At 47.8% G+C, this 22888-nt stretch overlaps 1 protein-coding gene across 1 annotated transcript; it reads right to left on the reverse strand.

The window, feature by feature from the left end:
• Positions 1-11349: 11349 nt before the first annotated feature.
• On the reverse strand, positions 11350-20590 carry LOC123090889 (putative 3,4-dihydroxy-2-butanone kinase). The gene is made up of 20 exons (XM_044512246.1): positions 20381-20590; positions 20184-20257; positions 20039-20102; positions 18483-18595; positions 18344-18391; positions 17462-17533; positions 17291-17380; positions 16288-16461; positions 16034-16117; positions 15415-15470; positions 14599-14729; positions 14187-14279; positions 13472-13536; positions 12953-13096; positions 12825-12868; positions 12534-12617; positions 12379-12446; positions 12145-12257; positions 11955-12050; positions 11350-11806 (listed from the first exon to the last, which is right to left on the reverse strand). The coding sequence occupies exons 1-20, from the start codon at positions 20418-20420 to the stop codon at positions 11675-11677; spliced, it is 1785 nt and encodes a 594-aa protein (XP_044368181.1). The 5' UTR covers positions 20421-20590; the 3' UTR covers positions 11350-11674.
• Between the last annotated feature and the right edge of the window lie 2298 nt (positions 20591-22888).

Below are 22888 nucleotides of genomic sequence, written 5' to 3' on the forward strand. Positions count from 1 at the left end.
AAACCAATTTTTCCGAAAAACCGGGAAAGTCCCGGAGTGTCGTGGAAGCCACTGAAAAGTCTGGGAAGGTTTTGGAACATTCTGAAACCTTCCAGAATATTTGAGGAGGCACTAGAGGGATGCTCCCTTGGCTTTGCTAAGTGGGGCAGCCGCTTGGGCCGAGAACCCATGTACGGGCCAGCTCTCTCCTTCCCTTGCCTTGAGGGGCAAGTTTGGGGGCGGCTAGGGTTGGGGCGCCACACTCCTTTGTGGTGGAGCCCCTCCTCCAAGGTGGCCTCCTCCCCGGTGCCTATAAATACCTAAGGAGGGGCAGCCCTCCAAACACAATTCTATGCTTGAAGGTTGCTCTCTCTCTCTCTCTCAAAAAGTTCTCAAGCCGTAAGGCTGCTCCACCTACACATCTAGTTCTCCGCTAGGTCTTCTTTTGGACGGCAAAGTCGTGTTGGATTGGTGACCTCGTACACTTGGATAGCGGCAGAGGGATCGTTCCTTTGATCCACGAACGAAAGAAATGATTCCCATGGCTGGGTGGTTTAATCCTATTTGCAGGAATCAGCAACAACAATCTTCACCAACCTCTAATCTCCATTGCATTCATTGGTAAAGATTAGATCAAACATATTTGCGTCTTCATAGTGATCCTGGGCTTTACTTGTAAGCCTGAATTTTGTGTTTTCTACTACGTTTCCCAACTCTGGTGACACTTGAAAGACTTCTTTGAGTTCTAGATATAGTGACATGAAGAACTCCTATAGTTTAGTAATACATGTGCAATCCAAGATAAGTGGAAGGCAGAGTACTGAGGTGGAATTGCAGAACACCAGTGGAGAGTTGAATCCTATCTCCAGGTATGTCAATTGGAGTGACTTCGAGTAGTTATTTTGAGCCAAATGGCAAAATATGTGAAGAAGATCTTTCAAATTCTTCAATTGGTACACATTGGCTGACAAAATAATACGGTTCTCATCTAGATACTACATGGTATGGTTGGCTAAGTTTGGCAAGATTGCAATGGTATAGGCCTTACCAAATCCTTTGAGCAAGAGCCTCACTGATGGCAGACTAAAGTATATTACTACCTTCGACCGGGTTTATTAGGCCATGGGCAGTTTGACCATAAAATTTACTAGTAAAATATAAACAATATGTCACAAAAATTATATGTGGGATAGTTCTTTCAAATACAAATCCAACAATATACTTTTCGTATCATATAATTTATATTTTGTTATCATAATAGATGGTCAAAGTTTAGCATGAAATACGAGGGGGTCCAATAAACCCAGACAGGGGTAGTAGCAACTACAACAAATAGAAGAGGGGAGAGTGGATCTCCTTGCCTGACTTCCCTTTTACATTTAATGGTAGGTCCTAGAACTCCATTATCCTTCACCTTACTTGTCAGCGTTCTGGGAATGGGGGTACCCAGACTTGCCTGCCTGCAGCCTGCGGCGTGGCTCAAGGAGTGGCCCAGTACGACCCATCTTCATCAACACAAGCTTAAGACTCTCGCGAGGGGCCAAGCCTCGCGGGGAGGATGACAGGAAGCTTCCTCAGGCACGGCCTCGTAAGGCTGGCTCGCGAGGAGGCGGAGAGATCAAGGCGGGGTACCTCACGAGGTGCCCATGACGCAAGCCATGACGGCCAAAGCCAGGCGGGTGCCAGGCGGGCGCCGGCCTGCGCAGAGTCCTTGTTTCCTCTTTGGTGCAAAGGGAGCAAGCGCAGGAAAGAGTATCAAGCAAAGGCAACCATTTCGGTGCAACAAGACCAAGACCAGCAGAACGGCAGGATGGAGGTCATTGTGGAGCCCAAGCCGGCGTCACCGCCAGAGTCTTTGGCAGGCGAGGACCGACTTTAGTCTGGATAAGTGTACTAGATGTTCCCCTTCAAAATGGCCAATTGTTGGCGCCCTTCCCGCTCAATATTTGGGAAGAGGACCAGGGCCTTGCTCTATAAATAGGACTAGCCACTCTCAAGGCAAGGGCGATAAGAACCTGAGCCAACACCACCACCACCACAAGAACTCCTCCCCTCACGAGGCAGTTCTTCCTTGTATTGTTCATCATTAGCCCCTGAGGTAATCCACCACACCACAAACTAGAGTAGGGTATTACACCACAATGGTGGCCCGAACTAGTATAAACCTCGTGTCCCTTGTGTTGTTCTTCGTGTAGTTTTAGATCCTTGCAAGGCGACGAGACGTAGGTAGGTAGGAGGTGCGATCTCCACGTGCACCCCAGAGTTCGAACCTAGAGGGTCTGTCGGAACCCGAAATCCGACATTTGGCGCGCCAGGTACGGGTGCACCGAAATCCTTCTCCCACCGCCTCGCCTCCCGTCGCATCGTCATCATCATGGCTGGCGACCCAACGGGCAATCCTGATCCCTGGGCGGCCTGGCCCGCCCGCGTAGAGCCGCTCACCCAGGGCGACCTCAACCCTGTGCCCCAGGCAGCCCGCGGTCCGCAGGGCGCTGCGGGCCGTGGGCGACGCGGTCAGGCGGCGTCAGCTCTCACGCCGCGGCAGGTACGGTCGGCGGTGAAGGCCTCAAGCCACGCCGCGGCCACGGTGCCGTACACCCGGCGGGAGCAAGCGAACTCAAGGGCTACTGGAGGGCGGCCATGACGTGCTGCTGGAGCGGGTGGTAGAGCTCCTGGGGCTTCTCCGCCTCGGGGGCTCACCCCTTCTGCACCCAGCCACCGCCTCAGGTCTAAGGCGGACCGCACGGAGGCCCCGCACGCGCCCGCGCAGCTCCGAGCGGATTCCAAGGCCACCCCAACGTCAACCTGGCCGTCAGCACCGGGCTAACAACGGCGCCGCCTCTGCCTCCGGCCAGCGAAGGAGGACTCACTACAGCCCACGGTCCCAGTGGACCACCGCGCTACCACCCCTAGGTTGGCACATCAAGCAGGACTGTGTGGCACGCGGGGCACTACAGCGAAGCATTCGGGCGGCGGCCCCGGAAGTGTACGTGCCCCACATGATGGATCAAGGGCATGCGCAGGAGGAAGACCATGGCTCGTTCCTCAGCCCAAGCTGGGGGGAAGAGACATCCGAAGCTGAGCTCTTTCAGGAGCCCCGGGAAAGCCCCATCGACCGCGCTGGAGGCAGCGACTATCGGGTACCGCTAATTCCTCAGGAGCAGGCATACACTAACCATGGATCACATGAGGTACAGGTCATCGCGGCAGATGGCTGCCCCAATCCAGCAGCTTCCTACCCCTCAGGAGGAGGGCACCGGGGGCTGCAGGAAAGGGGCCGAGATCCGGCATCACCACCGTGGCGTTTGGAGCAAGGCGTCCTCAGGAGGTAGGCCCTCTGTCGGGGAGGTGCCTCAGGGCCTACCCCCGGCAGAGGACCCGTGGTCGTCGGGGGAACCGCTGGCGGCCGCTCTATCCCATCGGCAGCGTCCTCGGTCTCCAGCCGTCGTCGATGGCAATAGAGTGTGGTGCAAGGCGGGGCCCTCGTCTGGCGATATGAAGCAAGGCCGGTACCTGTGAAGAAGGCCCAGTGCCTGTGAAGCTCGCCGCCCCGTGACACTCTCACGTAATAATGAGTGGGGTTGTACACGCCCCAGAGTCTCCGAAGAGCCACCCTCGGGCCTCGGGGGCTCCCGCCCACGCCCAGTGGCAGCACTTAGCTCCGCGCTGGTGAGAAGACGTCGAAGACTAGACTAGGTGCCGGACGCGGCCTTTCTGCTTTTTTGCCTTGGTTGTCGTTTTTCCCCTATTTGAATTTAAGTTGGATTTGAGCTTGAGACTTGCGTGTGTTCGGGGAAGGGGTGTTTAGTCTCGTTCGAGCAATCTCTCGTGTTCTGGCTACCGCTTTGCGTCCATCCAGTTTCAGTTGCCTCCCCTCGTGAGCCCCTCGCGAGTCGGGCCAGGCCCAGCATGCGTGCAGCCCGGACTGCCATCGCCGCGCCTTCTCAGGAGGCTCTCGTTACAGGTTCAATGGGTTCGTTCGGGAGGCACTCAGGACACCACGGCCCCCCACAGGCTCGCTCAGGGCCCACGCGGGTCGAAGGTAAACAAGCAAATTGACTCATCGTGAGGCCAATCGCTCGGCGCAGGCATACAGGCAACGTCATGTCTACAATTATGCTAACCGCAAGTTTTTACAAGAGGGGCTCCCCCTCCCCAAAATGCTCTTACCACCTTCAGGGCCAAGCCCGAACTCTCTCTACGCAGGGTAAAAAGCAGGAACAGCACGCGGTCAATCGGATAAATCCCCCAATGCATCCTCAAGGGCACCTCCGGAATCGGCACTGGTGTCGCTGGCCTCGCCATCGCCCTCTGTGTCGTTGTCATCAGCATCCAGGCCGTTCACCACGCCGCCCTCATCAGCAACCATGACCATGCCGTCGTTATCAGCGGTGAAAGCCCTGACGAGGGCGTCTACGTTGTCTTCCACCCAATGCGCCAGGTCGTCCGGGATGGCCATGGGTACCGGGGCAATGGCGGCATCGAAGTCAAAGTGGGGATCCATGTTCTGAAGATGACTGAAGATGCGAGAAAAAGCACGCCCGAGCAGGGCACGGCTCCTCTCCTCCACCAACCTGTTGGCTCTGCCCAACAGAGCCTCTAGCTGCGTCACCACATCAGTAAAGAACTGAAGGTTACCGGCATAGTTAACCACATGAGGCTGCCCAACGGCTGCCTCGCAGATGTTGCCCAGGGCCGTGTTAGCTCTCTCCCGGAGCGTGAGGAGCATGGGGCCATGCATGTGCCAAGGTATGCCGCTGGCGTATCTCGTCCTTGTTCCACCGCGCGACGGCCTTGGCCACATCAACCCTTTGCTGGAGTAGAAGCACCTCAGCGCGGTAGGAAGCCAGCTCCCCCTGTGTCGTGCGAAGGGCGGCCCCGGTAGCATCCGCGCGCCGCGATGCTTCATCCAGCCTGGCCCTTAGGGCGATGGCCCTGCCCTCTGCTTCGACCCTGGTCAGCTCCAGCCTCTCCTCGTACACACGCTCGAGATTCGAGTGGGCCTCCGCCACCCGGCGATCAACCTCTTCTAGGACGCGGGTTTCTCGCGCAGCGACATCATCCTCCGCCTGCGCCGCCAGGCGCTCTCTCGTCTCCAGCCGCTCAAGGTCACGGGCCGTCGAGTTACTCCAGGACTGGAGCTCCCGCGCTCGCTCCTCTGTAGCTTCATGCCGCCGGTCAGCCTCTCGGGCCTCCTCGACGGCCTGGGAGCAGGCCTCCCGAGAAGCCACCAGCGATGCCTCGGCCTTCGCATTGTCGAGGTCACATCGATGGCGCGCAAGGGCAACGGCCACCTTTAGCTTGCACCTCTCCTCAGCAAGGCGCAGGCCCTTGGCCTCAAGGTGCGCGTCCTCAATGGCAAGCTCTACACCGAGCTGGCTCACTGCGTTGGCCGCCCTCTGGAGAAACCCTTGGCGAAGGGCGTGGCGCTCCCGAGCGCGCTCAAGCACGTCTTCCGCGTCGTCCTCCGCCCCCAGCTCGCGCGGAGGGCCGCGGACCGGCACGCCCCCTCTCGGCAGGGGGCTGGAGGCTGGCGCCATCGTGATGGCCGGGCGCGCCCCGCCAGAAGCTTGGCCCAGAGCCTGTTCACCCTCCAAGGAAGAATGCGAGGACGATCCCAGCCAGTCGCCGTCCACAACCAAGGCCCGGGGCAGGCTGGCTATGCCCCGGAAGGGCTCACGAAGGAGGGTCGCGAGGAGCACAAGATCAGGACGCACCGCAGGATGGCTCACCTCTCCGACCGACCTCACAACAAGGATAGCACTCGAGCTCGGGAAGCTTGGGGTCGGTAGGGAGGGCGAGGCCTGGGGAGATGGCTCCTCGGCCGTCTCCGTGAACTCGGCAGGAAGGGCCCTGCAGGGCAATGGTCAGATGAAGCAATGGGAAAGTAAGGGATTAAGAAAGGAGAAGGCTTACTCATCAATGGTGAAGTACTTCCTGCGCTTCAGTAGGCGGCAGGGGTAATCATCGCCACCCAAGGCCTCCCTTCTCTTTCGGAGAGCCTCGAAGTCCACGCGGAAGCGGCCTAGGAGCTCAGCGCAAGGATCAGTCTACGGCGAGGAAGAAGCGCCAAGGTGACCGGCATCGGGACATTGCCCTGGCGCACGCCGCCAGGCGCCGCCCCATTGAGGATGGTCGGGGCCTCACAAGCCTCAACCACGGAAGCCGCGGGCCGCGGCTCAATGCCTTCGGTCGCTACAGGGCAGGCCTCAGGAGCCGCCACCTCGGGAGTTCCGCGCGGCGCAGTTATCCCGACGGCAGCCCCCGGCGGCCCTTGCCTCCCAGCTCCACCACTCGAGGAAGGACCGCCACGGGCAACCGGGAGGGCAACCACCGCAACTGGGTTCTCACGAGATCCCATGAGGCCTGCTGGGCACAGCCCCCATTCATCGAAGCTGGGCGTCTGCTTCACGAAATCAGCCCTGCCTGAGCAAAGGTACAGCAAGGCACCCCCTTGCCGGACGCTGCCAGGGCAAGGATCCCCGGTCAGAATCACGAGAACCTTCCTCAGCACTTCAGGCGCCAGATCTTCCTCCTGGAGCCTCATGCGGTCTTCACGCCCCCCGAAGGCCCACATCCAGTGGGAATGACGCTGGAGAGGGGCAATGCGGCACTGGAGGAACTCCTTCACCACCTTGGGTGCCGTCACACCAAGCGCCCTCAAGTTCGCGAAGCGACACCAGACGAAGGCGAGCCGGGGGCTCGTGAGCGTCTCATGGCCCCAGCCCGAGTTGGGGACAACGGGCAAGGTTGGCTCTAAGAGCAGGGGGCTGGCACTCCGACATTCACATACAGCCACCGCTCTCGGAACTCAGTCGCAGGCGGAGGAAGGCTGAAATCAATCCCCGAGGTTGCCGCCCCTGGTGCGGCAAGGAAGCTCACGCACCCTGAACATTGGGTGGGATCGCTGAGGCGCAATGAGAAGAAGTGGCGCAGCAAGGCAACTGAAGGAGGAATTCCCATCATCGCCTCGCAAACAAAAGTGAAAACGGCAAGGAGAGTAATGGATTCGGGACCCAAATGCATCATGTGAATCTGGTAATGGGAAAGCACGGCGTTGAAGAAATCGGAAAAAGGGGGAACCAGCCCCGCCCATAGGGCGTCGGCGAAGTACCGGACCTCGGTGGCTATTCTGTCAATGGAGAAGTGAGACGTGGGCCAGACCATCATCCTCCCACACTCGTTGAAGGTGGTGGCAAGGGCGGAACTGACCTTGTCCAAGGCTTCCAGATTGAGTATGATCGACTGGTCGACGGCGGGAGCCGTCGACGGCAGCAAGCGGGGCGAGGGCACCGAATTCTTCCCTTTCCCCTTCTTCGTTGGCGCCATGACGACAGGAAGGGGAGGGTTCGAGATTGGATTGGAAGCGGAAGCTGGAGCTCTGGAGGAAGAAGAGCAGGGGACGCACAAGCGGCAAGAAGAGGGATGACTGTGTGCAACTGCGAGTCCGCCTAGCCGGGCGCAAAATAAGGAGGTGTGGGGGAACAGGGACGCCCGCGTCCAATCAACCGCCACGCGGCGCCCAAGGCCACAGGCTGTTGGGGCCACGGCGCTTCGCACTTGCCCCTTCGCTTCTCTGCTAAGCCAAGTCCAGGCGCGCCTTGGGCCCGGGGGCTACTGTCGGCGTTCTGGAAACGGGGGTACCCAGACTTGCCTGCCTGCAGCCTGCGGCGTGGCTCAAGGAGTGGCCCAGTATAGCCCATCTTCATCAACACAAGCTCAAGACCCTCGCGAGGGTCCAAGCCTCGCGGGGCGGACGACAGGAAGCTTCCTCAGGCACGGCCTCGTCAGGCTGGCTCGCGAGGAGGCGGAGAGATCAAGGCGGGGTACCTCACGAGGTGCCCGTGACGCAAGCCATGACGACCAAAGCCAGGCGGGCGCCAGCCTGCGCAGAGTCCTTGTTTCCTCTTTGGTGCAAAGGAAGCAAGCGAAGGCAAGAGTATCAAGCAAAGGCAATCATTTCGGTGCAACAAGACCAAGACCAGCAGAACGGCAGGATGGAGGTCATTGTGGAGCCCAAGCCGGCGTCACCGCCAGAGTCTTTGGCAGGCGAGGACCGACTTTAGTCTGGATAAGTGTACTAGATGTTCCCCTTCAAAATGGCCAATTGTTGGCGCCCTTCCCGCTCAATATTTGGGAAGAGGATCAAGGCCTTGCTCTATAAATAGGACTAGCCACTCTCAAGGCAAGGGCGATAAGAACCTGAGCCAACACCACCACCACCACAAGAACTCCTCCCCTCGCGAGGCAATTCTTCCTTGTATTGTTCATCATCAGCCCCTGAGGTAATCCACCACACCACAAACTAGAGTAGGGTACTACACCACAATGGTGGCCCGAACTAGTATAAACCTCGTGTCCCTTGTGTTGTTCTTCGTGTAGTTTTAGATCCTTGCAAGGCGACGAGACGTAGGTAGGTAGGAGGTGCGATCTCCGCGTGCACCCCAGAGTTCGAACCTAGAGGGTCTGCCGGAACCCGAAATCCGACATTACTAATTGACCCGGAGAAAATGGTCTAGTTATAAAGAAAGTGGGTAATATAATGAGCATCGCTAGTCCAGGGGCTCATACTTCAGCACTGCAACGCTTGGTGTTCAGACCTTGGCTCGAGACATCACGTCCAGGGACAAGGCAATTGATACGGATTTCACACACACCGATGAGAAGATATATCTATCCAGCATTCATCACTATCACCCATATATCTCATCCAACTCAATGACTTTGAGACGAACACTACCCATGCGTTGAGGGACAAGAGCATATGTGCTTTGAAGTCTACCATTTGCATGCACTACATAATAAGGCACTCCATCCAGAAAGGAAATTCAAGACCAATAAAGATATCGTACCTCCATCTAGAAATACAATAATCATATATGCACAGTCGATGTGTTAGAACTTTGAATTGACTGAGCATACAAGAAGAATATTAGTGTATTTTATTCTTGCAAGAATATGTTATATGCACAGTCAATGTGTTAAAACTATGAATAGATTGAGCACGGAGGGCTAATATTATTGGGGTTTTATTTGTTGCAAGATTCTATAAGTCATATACAATTTTAGGCACATTACACAAAAATTCATTTTAAAAGTTATGCATTGGGGATTTTGAAAAGTCAAGTGTATCTTACTACATTTTAAGATGGGCGTAAATCCATAAAGAATAACATAAAAACGATTTACAAAAAAGATGTCCTAGCTAGAGACAAGGCAGGTGATTAGGATTAGGATTAGGATTAGATAGACTTCACTTATTACGGTGTAAGGAAACAATCACGTGAGCGTTCTCCCAAACCCTGCACGCCCTTAATTTTGCCAGGTGTATTCGGGTCCGCATGCTCACAGTCAGTGCAAGTTAGCTAATCAGGAAGCACTAACTAGCTGTGACAGGCAAGAAGCAGACATTATCCAGATTAGATATGCAGAACCCTAATCAGCAGGCAGCATCCTTGCCTTGCCGGTAGCTATCGCAGAACAATACTCTATAGCTCCAGGCAAGAATCTCGCTTAATTCCCGGCCTCTCTTTCTTTTGGCTAAGCTTTTCTTGGATTATTATAAGCTTTACGGTGATGATTTAGCTAATACTTGAAAGCACTAGCTTTAAACAAATGGACAAGCACAATGATCGTACTGCGTATCTACATTTTATTGATGGTTGTATGCTTTGCAGAAAAAATACATGAAAAGAGATATTACCTACTCAAAGGTTGATTATACACCACTCTTATTGAGCACACAATGATTGGAGGAATATGTAGTCGAATTTACGAACCATCTAACATACCACATAAACACATATGTGCCATGGTAATGTCATCCGTAAAAGAAATCCCAACAAAGGTTCCTTTACCTTGACAACTCATAATTGCATTTATTTCTTGAAACAGAGTAACCATATTTTTTGATAAATAACTTTTTCATTCAGTAGGTATATTGAGGCAATACAAGCAAATGTCCAGCCTATGCATAACATGATGCACACAACGTTTCGCAAAAAAAAATGATGCACACAACCAAAAAGAAAATGTTTTTTACAACAAGAATAAAAAATTATAATTTATCAGTAAAGTAGCATCATTTTTTAAAAGAAAAGTGGCATCTAGTTGGTAGATACTAGAGAGCGGTAAAGCTCCTCCCAGAAAATTAATTATGAATTTAAGTACACTTGCTACTAAAAGTTCTTCTAATTACGTGCATAGAGTATGTTCATTTTTTTCAAGTTCTTAGTTAAGCCAACCCAGAGGTTTCATGCCTGGAGCATTTATTAATTAGGTGCACAATTTCCCTCAAAAACAAATTAGGTGCACAATAATATATTGTCGGAGTAGCATATTGTATTACGTAATCAGTGCCAAACTTCCAATTTAGTTAGTACAGGTAGTCCATAAGCAATGTTCAATAAACTAGCCAACAGGTTAGCAGGTTTCTATCAAATGATTGTCCAATCACTCCTTAGATCCTATGAGGAACACTCGCGGATCAGGTGTGCAGATCTGTAGGTTACAACTGCAGAAGCTGAAGACGGTATATTTCTGCACACCCTGGTACCACGGATAGACCACTCACGCACACACCCAAAGAATACACGCTTGCACGGGACGTCTATAACTACAATCACATAGCTCAAAGAATAGAAAGAGACATCAATTTCAAACATCATTTAACCGGTTCGGATAACAATTCAATAATAGGCTATGTGCATATTCGTATATACAATTCAATAATAGGCTATGTGCATATTCATATATTCTTAATTTCATCAGCCAGTTTGGATAACAATTCAATAATAGGCTATGTGCATATTCATATATTCTTAATTTCATCAGCCAGTTTGGATAACAATTCAATAATAGGCTATGTGCATATTCATGTATTCTTAATTTCATCGGTTGTGGCTATTTACATACATTTGCTAGCTTAGATTTGTTGTAGAGAATGGTGATATTTTTGCTTTACTAAAAATGGCCGTGTAGTAAACCAATATGTGATTGGAGGAAAGTGGTATCCCAGCCCACCAAGGTTAAGTCCTGGAATTAACACCACTGCTCGTATTCTTTTTAGATTTATTTCAGCCTTCCAATGTACCCTATGAAAAGATAACAGTTTCAAACATTGGTTCGTATTGTCTTGTAATGCAAGTTTGAAGCCAACTACATATTTAGTTGTGGCAATCCACGACAAGTGACATGGTATTTTATATTTTATTTATAAAAATGGAACACCAGGTTTATTCCAAAAATAGTCAGCGAGACTTGACTTTTCTTATGCAAAGGCTGAGAAAAAGTTGGGAAAAAAATAATGAAAGGCTGAGAAAAATATAGAAAACATAATACCAAGGTACAGGGAAGATATTACCGTCGAGATGAAAGAACTGATGTGATTCAGGCCGTTCAGGTAAAAATAGACAACAATCGTTAGTATCAACACAATTGACCACACGGCGCGCGCACACACACAGATCATCATCACTTCACCAGTAAGGCAAAAGCATAGTTTCACTCAACCTTTGTAAACGTCTACAAATCCTTTGAACTGCTCTCAGCACAAAACAATACGGAACTCGATTTCTCGGCCCATGCAAAGCACAAGCGGAAATCAAATCAGAGGGATTGACAAAGGCCCCTGAGGATTTCGCCGTCAGTATAGTATTTTGGACTGTGAAGGAGGCATGCATAGCATGCACTACTACTAGCTTTCTGAAGCATGCAGCTTGTTCTTCACCGAAAGCGCTGCGGCTCGGTACCATGCAGCTGCAGCCATTGCTCCTGGGTCAGGAATTGAAACCAGGTGGTCTGGAGAAATGTACGATGACCGTCCTGCCTGCAAGTGCAACTGAATCAAATTACTACAGGAACGGACATAATCAAAGAACGAGCTCAAAAAGGCAAAGAAAAGCTTTTGCTGAAGGAGGCCAGGCAAGTGACAGATTTTATTTCTTCTTAAGAAAGGGCCAGGTGAACGATCGTACCTTTGCTTGCATTTGTTTAGTGGATTCAGCACCAGCTGCTGCTGCTTCAGCAGAAGCGATAAATGCAGTCACCGGATCATCCCCGGCTTTAAGAGACTGTTCAAGCACAATGAATACATCACATAATTAACATAATTAAAGATAGAGATTAAAGATCATGATGCAGGAAGACCAAGGCTTGAGAAGTAACCTGTTTCAAAACTGTAGAAGCGGGAATTAGAGCATCCAACATCGTGCGGTATCCTGCACTGGCACCACCATATTTGCTAACAGCAGCAATAGAAGCTTCTAAAGCATCAGCCCCTGCGGAAAAGAAGCATACTTTGTTTAGTATGCACATTTCTTGATAGTTGTCTCGATCATAATGGAATATATGTTAGTTCTTAAGCTTTCAATCATAACGATTGATGAACATATATCTTACATTCATATGCCGTAATATTTTTGTTTTGTTTTAAGCTTGCATATGCAGCCTTGCAGAGTATGTCATACCTGGAGCATAGTATAGAAGAATAATTACTTGTGTTTTCAATTCTGGCCAATAATGTAATAAGGAGTGGACAAGCACAGATTACTTACAGGATTCCACTTGTTCCACCCATCACCTTCCGGATTGTTGAGCCAATCTCATTTACTGTTCCAGCTGCATCATTCATATGATAACTGGCAAAGAGGAAAGTTCACTTAAAATAGGTCAACTTGTATGCATGACTCGAAAAACCCAGCCAACATAGAAGGGTTTGAATGAAAAAACAGGACAATCAGGCAGAAAGACATGATGTCCTTAAGCAGTGAATCTTTACAAGAATTACATATGAATACTAGGTAAGGGGCATCACACATCAATAATATGCATTGTCTGTAACTTACCGTGTTTTCATATCTTCAAGAATAGCTGTTGCACCTCTATACATCTGGAAAAAAAAATCAGTTACTAATGAATCTTAAAACAGCTCTCATCGGACAAACACTAAGTTGATAAACCCTACTAGACCTACCGTAGTTCCACAGTCACCATCACCGACTTTACTGTCCCAATCATTTAGGTTATCCTTGAGATCAATGAGTTCTTTAGCAGCTGCTTCAATAGCAGCCTCCAACATACATCCTTGCTTGCTTAGTTCCTGGCGTTCTGAAAGAATCTGCAGAACAATAGCTAACCATCATACTTAAGAAATTGGGAGTGGCAACTGACATGCATATTCCAGTATGGTCAAAAATTCACACTAGTATTGGCTAAACTTGCTGTCAGACAAGAAAATGTTTTCATAGTTCTTTCTATTACCACCATGTTCTCTAACCTTTCCTCTGGTATCTTTAAAAAAATGGTATCTAGACAATAACTGGAATAGACCTTTATAAATACAACCCATGCAGAACCAGTCAACAGCATTATTTTTTTTTAAACGGAAGTCAACAGCATTATGAGGTTCTTGTATAGTTGTATATTTCTAAATAAAAGCGAAGGTGAACCTACTCCCAGCATGAAAGCCTCAGGGAAGAGGATTTTACTTTACCTCGTCATCCTTCATTGAAGGTGATGGTGGTACTGGAACCGGAAATTTTGCTGGTGGGCGATTTCCTACAATAAACATCATTAGAAAACTGGTGGTTGAACGGCAAAAATGTTGTATCAGAGCTTAAAACCTTCTTTTGTAACAAACTAATACTAATGATGTATTTAAAACGTTGGTAACTTTGCACTCTATATCAAGGGCAACCTGGTGCATGTAGCTCCCGCTTGTGCAGGGTCCAGGGAAGGGTCCGACCACTTTGGGTCTATAGTACGCAGCCTTTCCCTACATTTCTGTAAGAGGCTGTTTCCAGGACTTGAACCCATGACCTCATGGTCACAAGGCAGCAGCTTTACCACTGCGCCAAGGCTCCCCTTCAACTTTGCACTCTATATTCAGTTCAAAAAAACTCCTGATTCTACATCCGAATCCTGCTAATTCTGCATCCAAACTAGCCTGGTTCTGCAGCCTCCAATTAAAGCTTGTACAGAAGAGTTTGAAATTCTAGTTGTGCTAAAATCACTAAAAGCATACATTGCTATAAATGTTGAAACCCACAAACTTAGCAATTTAGCTAGTAACAGAAGTATTCTCAAAAACAAAAGGCTAGTAACAGAAGGCATAAAACTGGAAAAACCATCACATCAACCTAGAATACAGATATTAGTGGCTAACGGTTGCAGACATGCAACTAGTTTTCTGCTAGTAAGATAACTACCTTCAGAACCAACAGGCCAAGCTGGAGCTTTAGTGGGAGCGTCAAGTCGCTGCAAAATGTTTTCATCTGAGCGCATAATGGTGATAGAAAGTCCTGCAATGGAAACATAATTTAAAGTATTTAATATATGTCATTCATAATAAGCTAAGGAATTAGCCACCAGTCAAATGCTTGCGTATCCGATGAAAATGCAGATTACACACATTAGAAGAAAAGTAAAGTGGCTAGCTAACCAGCGATTGGTCAAATAAAATTAATGCTGATACATATTCAAGCAACCACGCAGATCATCCTAATATGTGTCGTACTAATTAGTAATTGAAGTGGAGTGATGTTCATAAAACTTGGCCACAGATTATTTTAGGGCCTTAGATATCAAGGTTCTCTTAGAGAGATCCATGCAAGAACTAACCAGCCATATCAAGTGATGTCATAAATGTGCCAGTGTAGACTCTATCAACAGCAATCCCATACTCCAACTGTAACTCAGGGACTGCTTTTCTTGCTGCAATCATAAGCTCCATGACAGGAGTAGCGCCTAATCTGTAAGATGGTATTAGACAACAAAGTAACATGACATACTTGATTCATAATGTAAACAATGCAGATAAAGGAATTGATGATACAGTTATGCACCTCTAAAGATATCACAGTTTGTCACAGTAGATTTTATGGCAGTAATTTATATGGAAGATGAAGTTGCCGTGGAAAGCTCATACATATTTCTAAAGTGTGGGAAACGGAGAACAAGTATATCACCATGATACAGAAAGACAAGCACTTTACCTATAAGCACAAGCTTGAACTGATGCAGTACAAGCACGCCAAAACTAGATTTGTGGATAAAACTTACAACACTTTGTTTGAAAGTTAGTCCTAATTTCCTATGACCCATTCAATCTTACTGAAGCCCTGAGGGATGTTATCAGTCTCCTAAAAATGCTAAATCACGGCCTGCTTCAGTTCTAGCGTCGCATACCAGTCAGTTCCCTGCGGACATTTTCCATTGTAATAGAAATGGATAACGAGATAGATAATGGGCATAGTCGAATTCCTCCAGAACTGACATTGTAATTACTAAGTTCTCTAATTACTGAAAGCTGCAGATGGTGAAATACATTGCAGACCCATATTTACTATCCTCGTTATATTCAGTATTTGTGCTAGTAATTTGCTAATAGTAAAAATCAACTCTTACAGTAACAAGAGTGCTCAGTTTTGTAGTTACCCGTTGATTAAGAGAACGGCATTGCTCCCTCTTGTGATAGGAAGATACTGAGTTTCCTGCAAAGGCGAGAGACCACCACACAATAAGCAAAAGTACCAAGACTAGTAAATACAAATAACATTAGTTTGCAGAGACTCGCACTGAAACAATATCTATGAAAAATAAACTTTATACCAGGACAGGAACAGCATGAGTTTTCTTGCTTACTGAAGGCTACTCTCCTTTCAGCATTAACCTTAAGTGCTTGTAAAATGTTTAAATGAAGGTAAAGTGATGCCATGGAAGGAGAGTCCCACCCAAACTTTCAACCCTGTTCCACTCCTTTCCCTGGCGTTCAGGCAATGGCCTCTTTATTACTAGCGAGGACCTACCCTAGTTATTTTCATAACCTTCTGCAAACTTCACCTTTCGGTATTTCAGAACAAATTATAGCTAGATAAGCTTAACTTAGTGTTGAATTTAACAAAGCATAAAAAACATGATTTCATTGTACTCAAATATGACTGCCAAAGATTGCATAGATGCCTAACAATAGTTCAGTGCTTGCATTCAACTACAGGAGAAAAGGAGAAACACAAGAGAGGTTAGAAATAAATAAATTGCATATCACGAACCATACCTGTGATAGTATCTGCTTAAGAACATGTTCAACCACCACATCAACTGTCTGTAGCTCAACAACAGCAGCACCAGGTTCTCCATGCTGGGAAACAAATTAGTTGCTTATTATATTTGGGAAAAAATGAAGTTTGCAGCTCTTGGATATACTGAAAGCAAACACAAACTAATAACAAAATCCAAGTACATCAATTGCTTATTTGCATCCATGCTATAGCCTATATGAGAACAGTTGTTGATACCGTCTAGACTTACAATTCCAAGGCCAAGCTCAATTTGCTCAGGACCTAAACGATCAGATGTCACTTGCCCAGGCAACGTACAAACAGAAAGTGCTACTCCCATTGTACCAACAGCCTCAGATGCATGTTTTGCTTCTGCAGCGACATCTGCAAGAGATAAACCAGCATCTGCAGCAGCCCCAGCAACCTGTAGAATCAAACGAAGTGAAGACTTCAGAGAACAGCAAATATAATTACAACAAAGCATTGGTTTTCTTATTGAAGTTAGGATGACCACAAAATGTAGGTGGACACTTTCACAACCCAAGTTCATGAGAATGTTGCCATGAGGTGGTGGCTGCACCGTGGCATTAATGAGGTCAGCGGGGACACGGTATGGTGGAGGAGAAACCTCCTTTGATGAGCCTGAGGCTTACACGCTAGTCCATTATACAGATAACTCCTTGGTCCACAAGTCGGATCAGATCCTTCCTAACAAACCCTGATTATTTCACATCTTACTTACCACTTAACCTTTTGAAACTAACTGATAAACTTGATAATTAAGGAAATAGAGGTTGCAAAGCTAAGCCTCATGCTGCAGGTTGCTGGCCACGATGAACGTAATGCTGGCCCCACATAGACAACCACAATGCCAGAATTTGCTCACCGCATAGTATCAGTTCTATTGAGTACAAACAGGAAAAAAGATAATTCCACATCAGACAAATTTTAGCTCTTGCAAGATAGATCTCTGGTGTCACATCAGTCAAAATAATTACTGGTTAGTGTCTGCTACTATGATCTCCTCATCTAGCAGGCTAGCACCTAACTTAAAAAGGCACCATTGGTTTGTTTAGACAAGATACAAGCTGGTCAAACCAGATAAAAAAATGGCTTCCATGAACAAGTGGTATATCAATTGGAAGGGATTTTCCTAGGTGCATCACTTCATAAAGCAAGTGCAACACCAGTAATCACCACAATGCATAAAACAAGAATCAAAAATTGAAAAGGCAATAGCCACAATGAAGTACCTTATGCACAAGAATTGTTCCTGCTAAACCTCTTCTACCAGCTATCCCCCGAGGCGGGGGAAGGGCACAATCATCTCCAACAATTACCATCTGCAATCGGTGGACAAATACTGATTAGAAGCTGATAACATGGTATGCTATACAAAGGTCTTAAGATGTGTGCTCATCAACCTCTATCTTATAGCCTTCAGATTTTGCCTGCTCAGCAGCTAATCCAAAATTAAGTCTATCACCAGTGTAGTTCTGCAAATGTCCGAGAACAGAACATGAGAACAGAATGCAGTGTACCTTGGAGAACAGAATGGAGTGTACTAGAACAAAATACAATGACATAAACAGAAACAAGCACTGCAAATAATTTTTTTGGGAAACAGCACCACACATGCATCTATAGCCAAATAAGCCCCAGTGAGCAGTGGCTAGGTTTTTCCTTTTGAGCATAGGTCAAGGATAGCCTTCATCCAATAATCAGTAGAGAACGATGTCAACATCATAAATAAGAAGATTGACTGTAAGGTTTGTTTTCCAAGAACATTTCCTCAAAATAATTAAAAATGGAAAATAAATATTGAGGGTGTTCCCTCCATTCCTTCTCAGTCTTTCACCACAGCCAGTTCCTCCAGGAGCTTGCATAGCACTTTGAGCAGGAGAAAGACCACAAACCTTCACCACTAAGATTGCCTAGAACTCTAACAAATATTCAAAAGTCAATCCCCAAATCAAATTCTTAGCTCTTTACACTCTACACAAACAAAATTGCCTTTCAAGAAAATCCAATCAACCATATCTACAGCCAGCAATTTAGTTTGTCCATGTTTATTTTCGGAAATCTGCATTCAAAGTTAAATGAGCCCCCTGTCCATCGTTAAACGTATTCGTCTACACTGTACAGACAACTAAACAGGTGCAAAAAGCGATAGAAAATCTTTCTGAGAATCAAATTGGCATTGATCAATCCCAACTTCCCAAGCATCAGATAAAGCAAACTTCAGATGCATTATGTTGTTCCTATTAAGTAATGATTGTTCTTTCATAATAGAAACTACTGAGTACCTTTATTATCAGAAGGCATCCCATAGTGCCCGTTACAGCTCGAATAGCCTACAATGCAAGCATACAGTACAAAAAAATGTGAGCTAGGGTAATCATAGCAGTGAAAGCAGGTTGACACAATTTACTGAAAGAACCATACAGCTAAAATAGAATCAACAGGTGGAGAAGCAAAAACATCTCCAGAAACAGCCGCTGTCAACATTCCTGGCCCAACAAATCCCGCATGGGCTGGCTCATGGCCACTTCCACCACCTAAGAATAAAATTGGTATATACAAATAAGATTTTATGCTATGGCCTCGATAATATAAAATCTACCTTCTGAAATTCTGGCTCAAAGAAAATAGTTAACATGTTTGTTTGTGCAGGAAGAACAATAATCTATATAAGAGTATCTAGTTGACTTTTCTATCAGTCATTAGAATATAATATTTACAGCTACCAAGAGTAATAGCAGACTCGGATGCATATTTGCTAAATCTTTGACAAATACACGGGGACAACAATTACATTTCCTAGGAACCAGTTCAAGGTTTCGTAGAACCAACAGAGAAGTTTCATAAATAAACAGTAACCACATAAACAATATTCAAACTGAGTATATTCAAGATGTAACCCTGATGTATCATTACTGATGACAACTAGCTCATTGCATGTTAACCTCAGTAGTCAGTACAGGTTTTTCAGAGAACTGGGTGTATTTACTCTTCAGCAATTGTAATCAAATTAGATGGCTAGTTTTGTTCAATCATATCAACTATATTAAAAATGAATGAGCTGGTAATAAGTAATAGACTACAAGCTCATGAATGTAGGCTCCAAGTCTATGGCTACAAGATGTACAGGCACCTTGCAATAACATAGCTCTAGTGTCTAGGCATAGTTCAGGCACAAAGACCAACACAGTGCCCCACATGCCCTACACGCCTCTCGGATAATATAGTGGTAACTGGTGAGGATAAAGGCTAGCAGATAACATACTGTCAGTAAATATGGTAATAGCGCCTTTTACTTCGTTCATCGTGATATCTATGAGTGCTACAAATTTTGGGATTCACGAGAAACATGAGTGTTCAATACAACTCTTAGATGAGCAGCCTATGCAGACAGGAAAACAGCGTGCAAACAACACAAAGAACATAATGGATCTTCCCGGTGGGGACCACAATGCACCACCTTCACATGGGCAAGCAGCATGCCTTTTCTATCAAAATGCCACAGGGTGCAGTCCATCTAGGTATACACTGTCATGTGCCCTCCAACATCAATAGCACCAAGCACAGATCCAAGATTGTACTCGTGCCGTACAATGAACCTCACATTTTGAGATAACATGTAATCGTAAGCAGACAAAAATATGACCACCATCATACATTCATATTACTGCAGAACTTGCAAAACTGAAAGGCATCCTTATCCTGAACTCATTAGAATTTTCAGAAACGCATGTGAAACTAGATATGCGAGATGACATGCTTCATTGGCAAATTCAGTCAGTAACCAGCATAAAGAGGCAAAACCTACAAACGTTGTAAGTTGTGATCTCCAAGCTGGGTCATACCATACATACTGCATTTTACACAAAGAGCAATCAACATAACTTTACACAGAGAGCAATCAACATAAAAATAAATCTGAACATCTGCACTAAATGAACCATCGCATTCACGAAGCCGAGTTCCCAACAGGGACGTACCTGAGATGACAGCAACCTTGTCATAGGCACCGCCCACAGCATCAGCGCGAAGAACAACTTTAATCTGCACACATTGTAGGAGAATTTCGTCACGGAACGGTCCCAAGCATCATCGGAACCATTACCCAGCGAACAGTGTTCTCACCTCAGGGAACCCGTCCAGGTACTGCAGGCCCGGGTAGGTCTCCACCAGCCCCTCGATGAACTCCGTCACCACATCTGCAAAAGCGGGACCGACCCCCGAAGCCCCGCCGAGGGCGGCGACGGCGATTAAACCCTAGAATCGACCAAAATCCCACCGGAAATCGGCGGAAAACGGAGGGGAATGGGCGCGGGGAGTACCGTCGGGGTTGTTTATGAGTTTCTTCCCCTGCAGGGCCATGGCGAGGGGGAGGCCTCCCGGCGGAGGCGGCGCGCGCCCCGGCGATCGCCGGCGGAGAGATTGGGGTGGGTAGAGAGGGGAGGGGAGAAGCGGGGGGCGAGCAGTACGAAGCGAGTCGCCGCCCCTGGTTCCTGTGGCCTTTTTCTTCCCCTTGCTTGCTCGAGTTGAAGTGGGGTGGGGTGGGGTGGGGAGGATTATCCTTTTATAGGCGCGGATTAGCAGTCCACTGACGAAATGGATAACGATGGAATTACAGGCGTGTCCCTCTTTTGGTAGAACCGCCCGCTCGGAATTTACACTGCAATTACGGCCCCCCCTCGTCTGACGTGGACTTCTATGCGTTGTTTCCAGTTTTCCATTTTCATTGCAGGACTGAAATAACGCATTGACGATGGGCAAGTAATCGTTGGTTACAAATTAGGGCCTATGGAAATGAAGGAAGAAAATTTATTTATTTTTGTGAATAGAAGGAAGAAAATTACTACTATGTATTGCGCCACAAACAAAAAGAAACGGTTCACCGTACAAAATGGGGAAGATTTAAAATCGGTCCACTGGCTGAGCGCCAGGTCGGTCGCTTGCGAGCTCACGCTTTGACTCGTGGGGCCCACGCACCGCTCTGTCCCCTCTCGATATCTCTATCTCCACCGAACAACCTTATCCGCGCATTCCCAGGCGTTGACTCCCTCTTTTGTTCCTTTCTATCTCTCCCCCGTGCTCCTCCGCCTTCGCTGCGGTCAAACCCGGTTTTCATGTACCTCCCCCATCCCCCCCCCTCCTCTCCATCTACCTCTCTAGCGCTCCGTTGACACCCCACTTTCTTCACGACTCTTCTGATCCAGGCACACCTTCACTTCCTCTAGACACCTCCTTCCATGGCTCTGCTCTGAGTTATCGCAAGGCCGACGGGGGGACACGTGACGCAGCCAAGCAGCAAGCCCTCCATCGCAACGCTGTTTAGAAATTCGGAAAAAATAATTGTATTTCACCACAAACAAAAAGGAACAATCCACTTTAGAAAATGGGAAAGATTTAGAATCGTCGACTGGCTGAACGTCAGATCGTTCGCCCGCCAGCACCTGCCTGCCTCCCGGGGCCCACGCACCACTCTGTGCCCCCTCGTTATCTCTATCTCTACCGAACTACCTTATCCATGCATTCCAAGGCGTTGACTCCCTCTTCTCTTTCTTTCTATCTCTCCCATGTGATCCTCCGCCGCTGCTGCGGTCAAACCCGGTGTTCTTGTGCCTCCGCAGTCAGCCAACCCCCACCCTCTCCCTCTATCTCTCTAGCAGCTCCACGCTCCAGCCCTCCGCCGCCAACACCCCACTTCTTCGTGGCTCTTGTGCTCCCCAGCACACCTTCACTTCCTCTACAGACCTCCTCCCATGGCTCTGCTCAGAGTTGTCACAAGGGCGATGGGGGACACGCGACGCAGCCAAGCAGCAAGCCCTCGACCACAACGCTAGTTAGAAATTCGAAAAAGAAAAATGATATACTTCTCACAAACAAAAGGAACCATCTACTTTACAAAATGGAAAGATTTAGATTCGGTCGACCGGTTGAGCGCTAGATCGTTCGCCCGCCAGGACACGCCTGCCTCATGGGGCCAAGCACCACTCCGTGCCCCCCTCGTTATCTCTATCCCCACCGAACAACCTTATACACACATTCCCAGACATTGGCTCCTTCTTCTCTTCTTTCTATCTCTCCAGCGTGCTCCTTCGCTATCGATGTGGCCAAATCTGGTCTTCATGTGACTTCACAAGCCGTCCAGCCCCTCCTCTCCCTCTATCTTTCTGGCAGTTCCACGCTCCAGTGCTCTGCCGACACCCCACTTCTTCACGTCTCTTATGCCCGTCGGTGCACCTTCACTTCCTCTAGAGACCTCCTCCCACTGCTCTGCTCTGGGTTGTTGCAAGACCGACAAGGGACACGCGACGCAGCCAAGCAACAAGCCCTTGACTGCAATGATGGCAGGAGGGTTGCGCACTACTACAAATCCATCGGATGTCGCATGTTTCAGGTTGCTGGCTTGCCATAGGCGCTACTGCAAGCAGGTGGATCTAGACGGGCATTCACTGGCACTGTTGTGATGAGCATTCACCGGAACTTCGACGAGAGAGCTTATCGTTGCTACTGAAGGAAATATGCCCTAGAGGCAATAATAAAGTTATTATTTATTTCCTCATATCATGATAAATGTTTATTATTCATGCTAGAATTGTATTAACCGGAAACATAATACATGTGTGAATACATGGACAAACATAGTGTCACTAGTATGCCTCTACTTGGCTAGCTCGTTAATCAAAGATGGTTGAGTTTCCTAACCATAGACATGAGTTGTCATTTGATTAACTAGATCACATCATTAGGAGAATGATGTGATTGACTTGACCCATTCTGTTAGCTTAGCACTTGATCATTTAATTTACTGCTATTGCTTTCTCCATGACTTATACATG

The sequence above is a fragment of the Triticum aestivum genome, chromosome 4B (genome assembly GCF_018294505.1).
Source record: "Triticum aestivum cultivar Chinese Spring chromosome 4B, IWGSC CS RefSeq v2.1, whole genome shotgun sequence".
Classification (NCBI taxonomy): Eukaryota; Viridiplantae; Streptophyta; class Magnoliopsida; order Poales; family Poaceae; genus Triticum; species Triticum aestivum.

Excerpts from the sequence above, each read along its gene's own strand:
- LOC123090889 (XM_044512246.1), bottom strand. The coding sequence starts at position 20,420 with ATGGCCCTGCAGGGGAAGAAACTCATAAACAACCCCGACG. Across the intron at positions 17,534-18,343 it reads GATGCCTTCTGATAATAAAG|AACTACACTGGTGATAGACT; the intron begins GTACTCAGTAGT and ends GGACATTTGCAG. Across the intron at positions 14,280-14,598 it reads GACATCACTTGATATGGCTG|GACTTTCTATCACCATTATG; the intron begins GTTAGTTCTTGC and ends TTTCCATTGCAG.